This window comes from Solanum tuberosum, unplaced genomic scaffold (assembly GCF_000226075.1).
Source record: "Solanum tuberosum cultivar DM 1-3 516 R44 unplaced genomic scaffold, SolTub_3.0 scf00070, whole genome shotgun sequence".
NCBI lineage: Eukaryota > Viridiplantae > Streptophyta > Magnoliopsida > Solanales > Solanaceae > Solanum > Solanum tuberosum.
In genome coordinates this window covers 1,942,853-1,954,319 of record NW_006238996.1, presented here as the reverse complement: position 1 = coordinate 1,954,319, position 11,467 = coordinate 1,942,853, and the positions used below count along the sequence as shown (strand labels likewise).

Here is an 11,467-nt window from a genome sequence, read left to right as displayed (position 1 = left end):
CGTTGTAGCTTTATGATGTGGCAAAAAATTACTTCTTCACGCGCCTAGTAGAGTTTGTTGTCAATTTCTACGCCAGGTGGACAATAAAGGTGTACGCAATGGAGGAATAAACAAGTTCGGGGGGGAGGGGGGCTAATTAAAATGAAATATAGTTTAGGTGTACACTGAATAAAAAACTTCAAGTTCAGGGGGTAATGAACACTTTTGCCAATGGTTCAATAAAAAATAAGAGCAAACTACATAAATCTCACTAGTTTAGGTTCTAATTACTAAAATTCACGTTAGCTTCGAATATTACTTTTTGTACCAAATTTTGTTGATTGGATACATGTATATGATTAATTGACAAAGCGAGATACATTTTTAATTCATTTGAATTACATGTTTGTAACTGATTTCCTTAATTGAATGAGTAATTGATTACTCTAACAGATTTTGAGTATCTTAACTGTATCAACTATATCAAATTTTCCTAAAATATAGAATTCACAAAACTAGAATAATTGTATATTTTTCTTCTTGCTAGTAATTCATAAATTCAAATATTCACGTATCATATTCCAAAAATAGAATTCTTCTTCTCTAGTAATTCGAAATTGAGCTCTATTTTTTGTACTTGATTGTCGAGATTTTGAGGATATGAAGTTCTGAAATCCAATAGTTCTTCTTCTCCAATATTTCTAGTTTTAGCACTATTTTTTGTATTTAATTTTCGTGTTTTTAGTATATGAATTTAGAGTTCTGATTTTAGCAATGATGATCATGACTGTATTGTTGAGGCATTATGGTTCACAGATTTTAGATACATTATTCATTGATTATAAAATTGATGGTGTTCTTTAGAAGGATAATACCATGTACAACGATCTCATTGAAGCAATCTCAACACAATTACGTATCGATCAAAGTTGAAAAGCTATAGAGATTAGATACAAGGTTGAAGAAAATTCAACGACAATGAAAATTTGAAACGAGATGGAGATGCATTTGTTTATGGAATGAAAATGATGTCACTCTGAATTTGGGCAACAACGATTGATCATAATGTTAGTTGTAGTCGTCAATAGTTTTTGAGCCATATTCATCATTTTCCAAAAAAAAATAAAAATAGATACATTATATGGTTTGTCTTTTGTCTATTCTATTGACTATTATTCATCTTATTTGGGGATTAATGATGATGTTTTTAAGATTTACATATTGTTGAATTTGATTTTCTATATTGTTTAACTGAGTGTTACATAGATATTGAAAGATACATTATAAAGGAAAGATACATTAAATTATACAACTATATCTGTAATATGTGTTTATTCATATCAAATGAAACAGAAGTCCAGATACATACAGAAAAGTAAGAAACATATTATAAGTTAATAAACAATTTCTAAGATACATGCAGAAAATTAAGAAATACAAGATAGTGAGATACATAAGACATTTATATACGCCTATCAACAATTGAATACATAGACGAATGATTGTTGATTGAATAATGACAGGTACATATAAGAATATAGATACATAGAAAAAATGCAGATACATAATATATTTAGATACGACTGACAAACATCAGATATGTACAGGCATAGCAGATATATAGAACATTTAGATATGTCTGTAGATAATGAATACATGGAAGAAGGTCGAATAAATATAAAAAACATCAAATTTCTGAAGAAAAATAATATTCTGATATGTTCAATGCTTTGTTATAGAATCGATTTTGATACGGTAATGAAAAAATGTATTAGAGAAGAAGAATGATGAAAGAGAATGTGATGAAGTATGTGGGTGAGGAAGATAGTGTTGGCGGAGGAGTTCGATTAGGGGGGATTTGATGAGAGAGAAACAAGTTTGATTGGAATTGAAATTAATTGAGATGTTTAAATGTAAAGATAATTAATCAATCTTAGTTTTAAGCAATGTGGATGTTGATTGTATCTTGTATAAAATATTAAAAGTAGTAATATATGTAATTCTTTGAAAGTAGAGATAATATTAGTATATATCATAGTAATATCTATCTAATAAAGTAGTTTATCCTCCTAAAATTCATATAGCCAAACTATTAAGATTTTCCACTTTTTTTTACCATTTATCTTTCTACCTATTTTATTTGACATTTAAAACAAAAAAAAAAGATTATGAAAATGCATAATTCAAATTAAAAAATATATACACACTTATATATATAAGAAAAACTAATGAGTTTATTAAATGATAATTAAAAATATAATTTCATAATATAAAGGTGAAGTACTATAACTATTATAGAAAATAGTTTAAATAAAATAAAATATATTTTACAACTTATTCAAAGACAGTTAAATAAATTATTCTATATTTGATATCTTTCATGAAAAATACTTATGAATTTATTGGAATGATTTTTTTATTTGGTGTTTTTTAAATTGCAGAAGTAATTTTAATGAGTAAAAAATTTAAAATTACTAACAAATAGGTAGTACTCATAGAGTAATAAAACATATGCACTAACAAGATGCCGTACAGATGTCGCAAACTCGTGTGTCACATTTTTGATACCCTTTTCAAAATCTACATTTCTAATATAGTAGAATGAAAAAGAAAAGTAAATGTTTTTTTAAGAAGTAAAATCTAATAATGAAAAATATTATTTATCTAAGCTTTTAACTCTACTAAAAATATTTATGACTAAAATTTATTTTACTAAAAATAGTTATGACTAGAATTTATTTTCTTATGTACATAAAATTAATCTATTTTGTCTCTATAAAATTATATTTTCAAAAAACCATTCTCAAAATTTATAACCGTGTGAAGCGTGGATAAGTTCACTTGTTCCTTATAACCAATAACCTTTAGTGACCTCATTAGTTTTATAAATGTTACCGGATTAAAATTATAAACAAATATGAAGCTTAAAAATCAATAGAAAAAAGATAGCAAAATATCATGAAATGAATTTAAAAATTTTGTCAAGACTTTGGATACATCAAATTATCCGTCCCTTCAAAAGAATGTTTCAAAAAGAATTAAAAATGATGTAGATACTATAAGGATAAACCTAAAAAAATTCATTATTAAATATCAATAGAAAAAAGATAGCAAAATATCATGAAATGAATTTAAAAATTTTGTCAAGACTTTGGATACATCAAATTATCCGTCCCTTCAAAAGAATGTTTCAAAAAGAATTAAAAATGATGTAGATACTATAAGGATAAACCTAAAAAAATTCATTATTAAATATCAATAGAAAAAAGATAGCAAAATATCATGAAATGAATTTAAAAATTTTGTCAAGACTTTGGATACATCAAATTATCCGTCCCTTCAAAAGAATGTTTCAAAAAGAATTAAAAATGATGTAGATACTATAAGGATAAACCTAAAAAAATTCATTATTAAATATCAATAGAAAAAAGATAGCAAAATATCATGAAATGAATTTAAAAATTTTGTCAAGACTTTGGATACATCAAATTATCTGTCCCTTCAAAAGAATTTTTCAAAAAGAATTAAAAATGATGTAGATACTATAAGGATAAACCAAAAAAAAATTATTATTATAAAAAAAAATTAGAAAATTCAAACCAGATGATAAAGGTGAATCAAATAAAACAACACTGATAAGTGTTGGAACTATAGAAAAATAGGGGATAGAGCTAGATATTATTATGTCCCTAATAAAAAAAAGGATAATACAAATATCTTAGAACTAAAGGATGAAGTTAAAATAAATTATATTCGATTCTTGAAGAGAATGAAAATAGCTCTTCTTCTTGAGAACGTCCTAGTGATGATGACCAACTTAAAATGATATATAATTCAGACAATAATGATTCAATAGAATGTGGATGTGGTAGTGCAATATGCACCTGCAAAGGTCACTCCATTAATGTCATTACCAGTAATAGTAAAGAAATTTTATTTGATATAATTATTACGCCCCGGAAACTAGTGAGCTAAACTAGAGAGTTCTAGAGTCTTGTGTTAGAATTTTGGAGTTTGATATGAGGGTTACAATTGTAAAAATGATTTTCGTACTTAGAATGAGGGTTTTAGGGTTAGGGCGTCAAGGTACGACCCCCCAAGGACCACCCAAGGGGTCCTTGAGGAGGACCCCAAAACAGCCCAAAAGCTATCCAACACAGCAGCCTCCCACGAAGGGCATCTACGGCCAGTAGATGGACCCACGCCCCGTGGGAAGGGTTCGTGGGTCAAGGCCAAGTTTTTCCTGCAATGTTGAGCTGCAGACCTCCACCTACGGAGCTGCAGCACGGTCAGTAGACCCACCCATGGTCCGTGGGTGGGGGTCTCGTAGGTAGGGGCTGCATGTAGTTAAAATGTTTTAAGTTGGGGACTTGGGGGTTAATTGGTAATTAGTTAGGGGTTAAGGGAGGTCGATTAGTTAGTTATTAAACCACCTATATAAGCCTAATAGACCCCTAAACTAAGTGAATTAAATCATTCTTCCAAGAAGAAGAAGAACAACAACAACAACAACATATTTCCTCAATTGTTTCAAGCTTGTGTTAGGGCTTTGAATCAATGTATGTTAGCTTATTCATATATGGGTTATTCCACCCATAGAGCCCCCTAGGTTTCCCCCAATTGTGAAGACCAAACCCCAATCTAGCTAGGGTTTCTTCCTACATTGTGGGTGGTGTTGAAGTTTTGATTCCAATCAAGTGGATGATACTTAATTATGATTGATTTAGCATTGAATTATTATATTATGATGAATTTATGTGATTTCCATGGCGAACCCATGTATGTTAGCTTATTCATATATGGGTTCTTCCACCCATAGAGCCCCCTAGGTTTCCCCCAATTGTGAAGACCAAACCCCAATCTAGCTAGGGTTTCTTCCTACATTGTGGGTGGTGTTGAAGTTTGATTCCAATCAAGTGGATGATACTTAATTATGATTGATTTAGCATTGAATTATTATATTATGATGAATTTATGTGATTTCCATGGCGAACCCTAGTCTATTTGATGAATTTGAGATTTTATGAGTTTATGCCATGAAAGGTGAAATTGAAGAATTAGAATTGATCTTCTAAAATTAATGTCATATGTAGTAATTGTTCAAGATTAGGATCATATAGACATAAATTGAACTAGAATTTATTACATGTGATGGATCATGATTAAGTAAAGTTGATATTGAACCTCTGTGATGAATTATGACTAGAGTTGCTTAAAGATGAAGCTTGTGACTTGAATGTTTTGTGATCTAGATATGAATGATGATAGTAAGAAGTAAAGCTTTGAGAGTAAGGCTTGTAGTCATGAATGTTGAATCACTAGGGCTTTGAGAGTAAAGCAAATGTGATGAATAGAAGTCTAGTAGGTAGAATTGTGGTGAAAAGTCTATACTCACCTAACCTATCTTATAAATGCTTGAATATATTAAGTGATAGAATCACTTGAACATGGATTGATTGTCAAGGACATCCTTCCATGAGACATGAATGTTAAGCAAGGCTTAATAATGAATCTTGGGGTGTATGCTTAGCTCCAAGTGGATATTGACAATGAGATGGAGTGTCACACAACATAGGGTCCGGGCTCCAAGTTGAAAGGAGGACCACACCTAGTTGATGTGAGGACTATCCAAGTTAAAGGGGGAACTCGTATGTAGTAGAGTGTAGGTTTTCCCAAAGTTAGGTCTCATGAGATGGAAGCCTTCACATAGTGGAGTTAAGGTTTCTAGTAGTAATCTCCATATCCAATTAACTAAGACATGCTTGAAGAAACATTTCATAGTGTTCAAAAGCATAAATGAACTAAGACTTACTTAATGAAGTACCTCATAGTGTTCAAGAGTATAAATGGACTTAGACATGCTTAAGTTAGTATCTCATAGGATCCATGTTAATAATGAACTTAGACATGCTTAAAGAAGTGTCTCATAGGGTTCAACCTAATAATGAACTAAGATGTGCTTAATGAAGTACCTCATAGTGTTCTAAAGTTAAAGAGAGGAACTAGGTTCCAAACCAAGAAGTATTAGTATGAGAACCTAAAAGTGGTACTTAGAATGAATAGTATTATGGGATGCTATTCATGCATTGCACAAGTTTGACTTACGATTATTAAAGAAAGTGTTCTTTGAGTGATGTATCTTGAGATAGGATTGTGCTATAGTTGCCTTCCTTGTTAGTATTGACTAAAGGTGAGAGATTCCCTTGGTTATGAGAGTAAAGCTAAATGATGAGATCCTAAGGTGATTAGTGTGATGGCCTAAGGTGGTACTTAGTGTGAGTAGGATTATGGGATCTTACTCATACATTACATAAGTATGACTTGAAGCTACTTATGAGAGTCTAAATCTTGACTAGTAATATTGACTATGTTTAGGATGACCAAAAGGGATACTTAGCTTGGATGGTATTATGGGATGTCATGCATGCATTGCACAAGTATGCTTTGAGGTTACTTAAGAGTGGTCTTATTATGATGTGAATGACTAAGAGTTGAGTAATTCCTATATGATGCTTATGTTGGAAACTTTGCTTATTTTTTTTATATTGTCTCTTATGCTTATAATTGATGTTTCGTGAAGTGTTTCATATGATTTTGGATTATGTCTTATATTGACTAACCCTTATCTTATGCTCTTATGGTGTTATGCTAGCTAACATATTTAGTACATTTTGTACTAATGCATACTTTGCCTACATTCTAATCAAATGTAGGATTTCGGAGATTGAGTTCCATTCTTGGAGGATAGGTTTCTAAGGAGTTGAAGATTTGGTGAGTCCTCATAGCTTCAAGGAAAAAACCCACTATTTCCTTTATGTCTTTTATTTCATGTTTTGAGACTATTATATGGGCTACGTCCCAAGAGTTTTATTCTAAAGTTGTATTAGATGGTTTGAGGCAAAAGTGTAGTAAAGACTTCCACTTGCATTTTATGAAATGACTTCGATTGTATGGATAAAAGTTTTTTAAATTTTCCGTACTTTTCTATTATCTTATGTTCATGATATGCTAAGGGCTTGTATGAGGCTTTCCGGAGTCTTGTACGCCGTGTTACGTCTAGGGGGTACTCCTGGGTTGTAACAATAATTGATCATATTGAAGATCCAAACTATAAGAGAAAATATTTAATAACATTAAATGATATAATTTTAAATCAACAATCTGATAATCATACTATCAACCCTTTTAATACGAAAAGTGTATTAAATAAATTTAAAGAACAAAATTCTAAAACAACACTATAGGATCACTAGACATAATTAGTACATGTGATTAAACAATAAATCATTTAACACCTAACCAAAGAACTAAAATCACAATCTAAACTTGGAGAAACATCAAAAGAAATAGAACCTCTAGAGGCAAAGGCAGGAATTAATATTATCGCAATAGCTAAATCACAAAGGTACCATATACAAATTACTTGAGTTATAAATAAAAATTATATTGCCACGACCCGATTCCTCAAGTCATGATGGCGCCTACTATAACCCACCAGCAGGCAAGCAACCCGTATCCCGGAACTACAAGTAATGTGATTGAAGGCAGAAAACTAAACTCAAACTAAAATAATAACATAAATAACATGAATCATAGATGAAGAAGCGGAAGCAAGCCAAAATATATATACAAATAGAAGATCCCTCCCAGAACCTAGAAGTCACATGTATAGAGCTACTAAGAAAATGAGTACAAGACCAAAAGTGGACCACAAAAATAATATTGTCTCAAAAAGCAAAAAGACAAGTCACTATATATAGATGCAGACTGGTATAACACATAACGCCAAGTGCTCACCCCCGTCTCTGGATCAGACTACTGCACGCTCGATGTCAACGTTGGTAGCTGGTGCTCGAACCTGCATCACGAAAATAGATGTAGAGTGTAGTATGAGTACCAAAACAATAGGTACCCAGTAGGCCTCACATGCCGATTAAGCAAGAAGTAATATGAAATGCGAGAATCTAAAACACAACCAAAAACAAGAATGAGAAATCTAAACGGTATGCACACGAGTGTACTAACACAATGAAAAGGAGAATAACTAACTAAATCCGATCGGGATCCCATAAACCCGATGGGTACACTCCTGCGCAAGCTAATAGTAAAACCCGAGCAAATTCAAATAAGCCCGACAGGTACAAGGAAGAGTTTAGAATAGAATAAGAGGATCCGATGAAGTTTCCAAGATTTCCACAACTTTCCACGGACTCGAACCAAACAATTCATATGCCTGAAGCTCATCCAGAACTAATAGGGGTTAAGGACTTTAACTGAATTGAAGACGGAGGATCAAGGACTTGAACTAAGATTTGGAGTAACATAGGGCTTAAACCAAGGCTAAGGATAATCGTGGACTTGAACCACACATAAATATGACCAAGGACTTTAATCAAGGTGAGAGTAGCTATGGACTTGAACCAAGCTGTAATGAGCGGTGGACTTGAACCAAGGCTATAATACTAAGAGGAGGGCTTGAACCACGCTTGTTGGAGTGAACTGGGGGACTTGAACCATGAATAGAGGAGAATTGGCTAGAAATAAGATCAACATCCATCAATAAATCACTCTATCCTGAACCATATCCAACTAGAATCGACGAGTAGCTTTAACACCAAGAATCAGAGACACTAGAACCGATGAAAATAGGGGATTTATGGATATATGGTTCCAAGAGCGGTGTTATGGCCTATCTAAGGCCCAAACTATCAGACTCAAGTATGCTACATTAGTCTATAGGGAGTTAAGTCATCTGATGCGATGTCGGGGAGATTACAAGGCTTAACGGCTCTAAAAGGACACAAGCCTATGTCACTCACTAGCCTAAGCCTAGACTAAGGCCAAACATGCTACAACAATATTCACAAATCACAAATAAGGCACACCACAAGGTGAGGATGATCAACAAATACAATAGACATGCTTCAACCACCCAAAATACCCGAAAAGCAGCCTAAGGCATGAACTCTAGGAATTTAACATGATTAACCACCAATTCAACCCCAAATTCATACAAAATCAACATAAAATTACATAATCATGCTCAATCTAAAGAGAGGGAAGTCATAGCCTACCTGTAGCCCGACTGCGGGCGCTCCAAATCACGTTGATAAAGTTGTTTCCTTCCGTACGGCCTCAGAACGCTACCACTCTATCAAAAATAGAATGACAACATCAATACCGCCGTTTTGACACCAAAATCGCATTTTTCAAAGATGGACCAAAAATCGGATCTAAAATGGGATTGTGGGACCTGCATCGGGAATCCCAAAATCGACTCCATGAAACGGTTCATTTTACCTCCCCAAAATTGTGCCCCAAAATGGAACACAATTCGTGGCTCAAAACAGCCCGGAATCAGCTCATGCTTTTAAATCACCATAAATCTAACGAAGGAGACAGGACAATATCTAAAACTCAAAATTTACCTTAAACGGAAGTCCCCCAACAGTTCTCGAGCACTCCAATGCGTAGCCACGTCAATTTCGAGCAACTCAGCCTTTGAATCACCCAAAACGGAGCTAAAATGAGAAATAAATTGTGTTTCGAAAATGAGGGTTGAGTGCTGATTTTTTACTTTAAATAATGGCAGATCTGGTCGCTAAAAGGGCTTCTAGTCGCGAAAAAGACATTTTCTGATTGCTAAAAGTCTGCACCAGATATCAAATTTATTTTTATTCTTTTTCAAAGTCTTCGAACGGACCTTCGGGATTCATTCGGTACCCGATAAAAATAAACCAGATGTGCTACCCCACTAAATTCAACATTTCAGACTCAATGGAATTGTTGGATTTCGTAAAAAGATTGTTATGGTAGAAATACCACCTCGGGACCCATTAGGCCTAAAACTCAACTTTTCGCCTAAACACCCAACAATAAAAAAGAAGAACTCAAGAACCAAATGAATGGTCCTACTAGACCAAATTCAACATTTCGGAGCTAATGGCACTGACGAAATTCTCATACGATAACTAATTCTCCGAATGTTGACCAAAGTCAACTCTAGGCATTTAAGCTTTTCAACATCTCATCTAAGTGCTCAAACTCACTCCGGAAGCCTTAGGACCCGAACTAAAGGTCCTTCTAGACAAAACTCAATGTTTCAGAGATAACCGTGCTGACGAAGTTTCAATTCGAGCACGTTTGCCAAGAATGTTGACCAAGGTCAAACTTAGGCCAAAGCTTAAAAGCTAAAACACATGATGGCACAAATTCACACTGAAAGCCTCGGGATTTGAGCCACCCATGCCACTAGCCTAAAATGACCACTCCGGAGCAGATGAAAGCGTTAGAATTCCATTCTGAGGTTATTTACCTGATGGTTTGACTAAAGTCAACTATTCAAGTTTCAAAAGCTCCAAAACGGGGGAAAGGGCATAAAACCCAAACGAACGACCAGGAGACCGAACAGTTAGTTCCAGAAAGTCATAAATGACTTGGGGTCGCTATAGGAATGATTTAAACGATGAGAAGAACGCATTAAGGCAAAAATGACCTAGAGGGTCATTACAACATACACTACTAAAAAGGACTTTCGTTAGTGAAAGTAAGAGTCAAGAAGTACCTGAAGGGTTAAATAAGCCGGGAAACTGCTCTTGCATATCCTGCTCGGTCTCCCAGGTAGCCTCCTCGACTGGATGGTGCCTACAACGGACCTTAACAACAAGAATGGCTCTGGATCGCAACTGCCTCACATCTCTGGCTAACATGGCAGTTGTCTCCTCAATATAGGTCAGACGATTATCTAACCCAACCCCATCATACTGGAGCACATGAGACTCATCTGTGACATACCGACGCAACATCAAAACATGGAAAACTGGATGAATAATTGAGAATGCTGGAGGCAAGGCTAAATCATAGGCAACATTATCAACTGTCCTCAAAATCACAAAAGGCCCGATATATCTGGGGCTAAGCTTGCCCCGCCTCCAAAATCTAGTCACACCCCTCATGGGTAATACTCAGAGGAATACTCTATCACCAATGATAAATATCAACGGCCGACGCCTACGATCTGCATAACTCTAGTGTCTACTCTAAGCCGTCCTGAGCCTATCCTGAATCATCCTCACATGATCTAAGGCCTCCTGAAGTAAGTCTGTACCACGTGACCTAGGCTCCGTAGACTCAAACCAACCAGTCGGAGAGCGACAAAGCCTACCATATAAGGCCTCGAACGGGGCCATCTAAATACTATAGTGGTAGGTGTTTTTGTACGCAAATTCCGCCAAAGGTAAGAACTGGTCTCACTGACCTCCAAAATCCATAAAAAAGGCCCGCAACATATCCTCAAGAACCTGAATAGTGCGCTCTGACTGACCATTAGTCTGCGGGTGAATGATGTGCTAAAGTTGGCACAGGTGCCAACTCCTCCTGAAAAGACCTCCAAAAATTGGAAGTGAACTGTAAACCCCGGTCTGAGGCACACCATGAAGATAAACCTCCTCCCGAATGTAGGTACAAGCCAATCTCTCGGCACTCAAAG

At 34.6% G+C, this 11,467-nt stretch overlaps 1 protein-coding gene across 1 annotated transcript; it reads right to left on the bottom strand.

The window, feature by feature from the left end:
- Positions 1-7,789: 7,789 nt before the first annotated feature.
- On the bottom strand, positions 7,790-10,934 carry LOC107060272 (uncharacterized). The gene is made up of 3 exons (XM_015307952.1): positions 10,544-10,934; positions 7,906-7,943; positions 7,790-7,837 (listed from the first exon to the last, which is right to left on the bottom strand). The coding sequence occupies exons 1-3, from the start codon at positions 10,932-10,934 to the stop codon at positions 7,790-7,792; spliced, it is 477 nt and encodes a 158-aa protein (XP_015163438.1).
- Between the last annotated feature and the right edge of the window lie 533 nt (positions 10,935-11,467).

What these genes read in the sequence shown, in the direction of transcription:
- LOC107060272 (XM_015307952.1), bottom strand. Translation starts at nt 10,934, where the DNA reads ATGAGGGGTGTGACTAGATTTTGGAGGCGGGGCAAGCTTAGCCCCAGA. An exon ending in CGGCTTATTTAACCCTTCAG is followed by an intron (nt 7,944 to 10,543) that starts GTACTTCTTGAC and finishes GTTGTGTTTTAG; the next exon opens with ATTCTCGCATTTCATATTAC. An exon ending in ACTTCTTGCTTAATCGGCAT is followed by an intron (nt 7,838 to 7,905) that starts GTGAGGCCTACT and finishes TTCGTGATGCAG; the next exon opens with GTTCGAGCACCAGCTACCAA.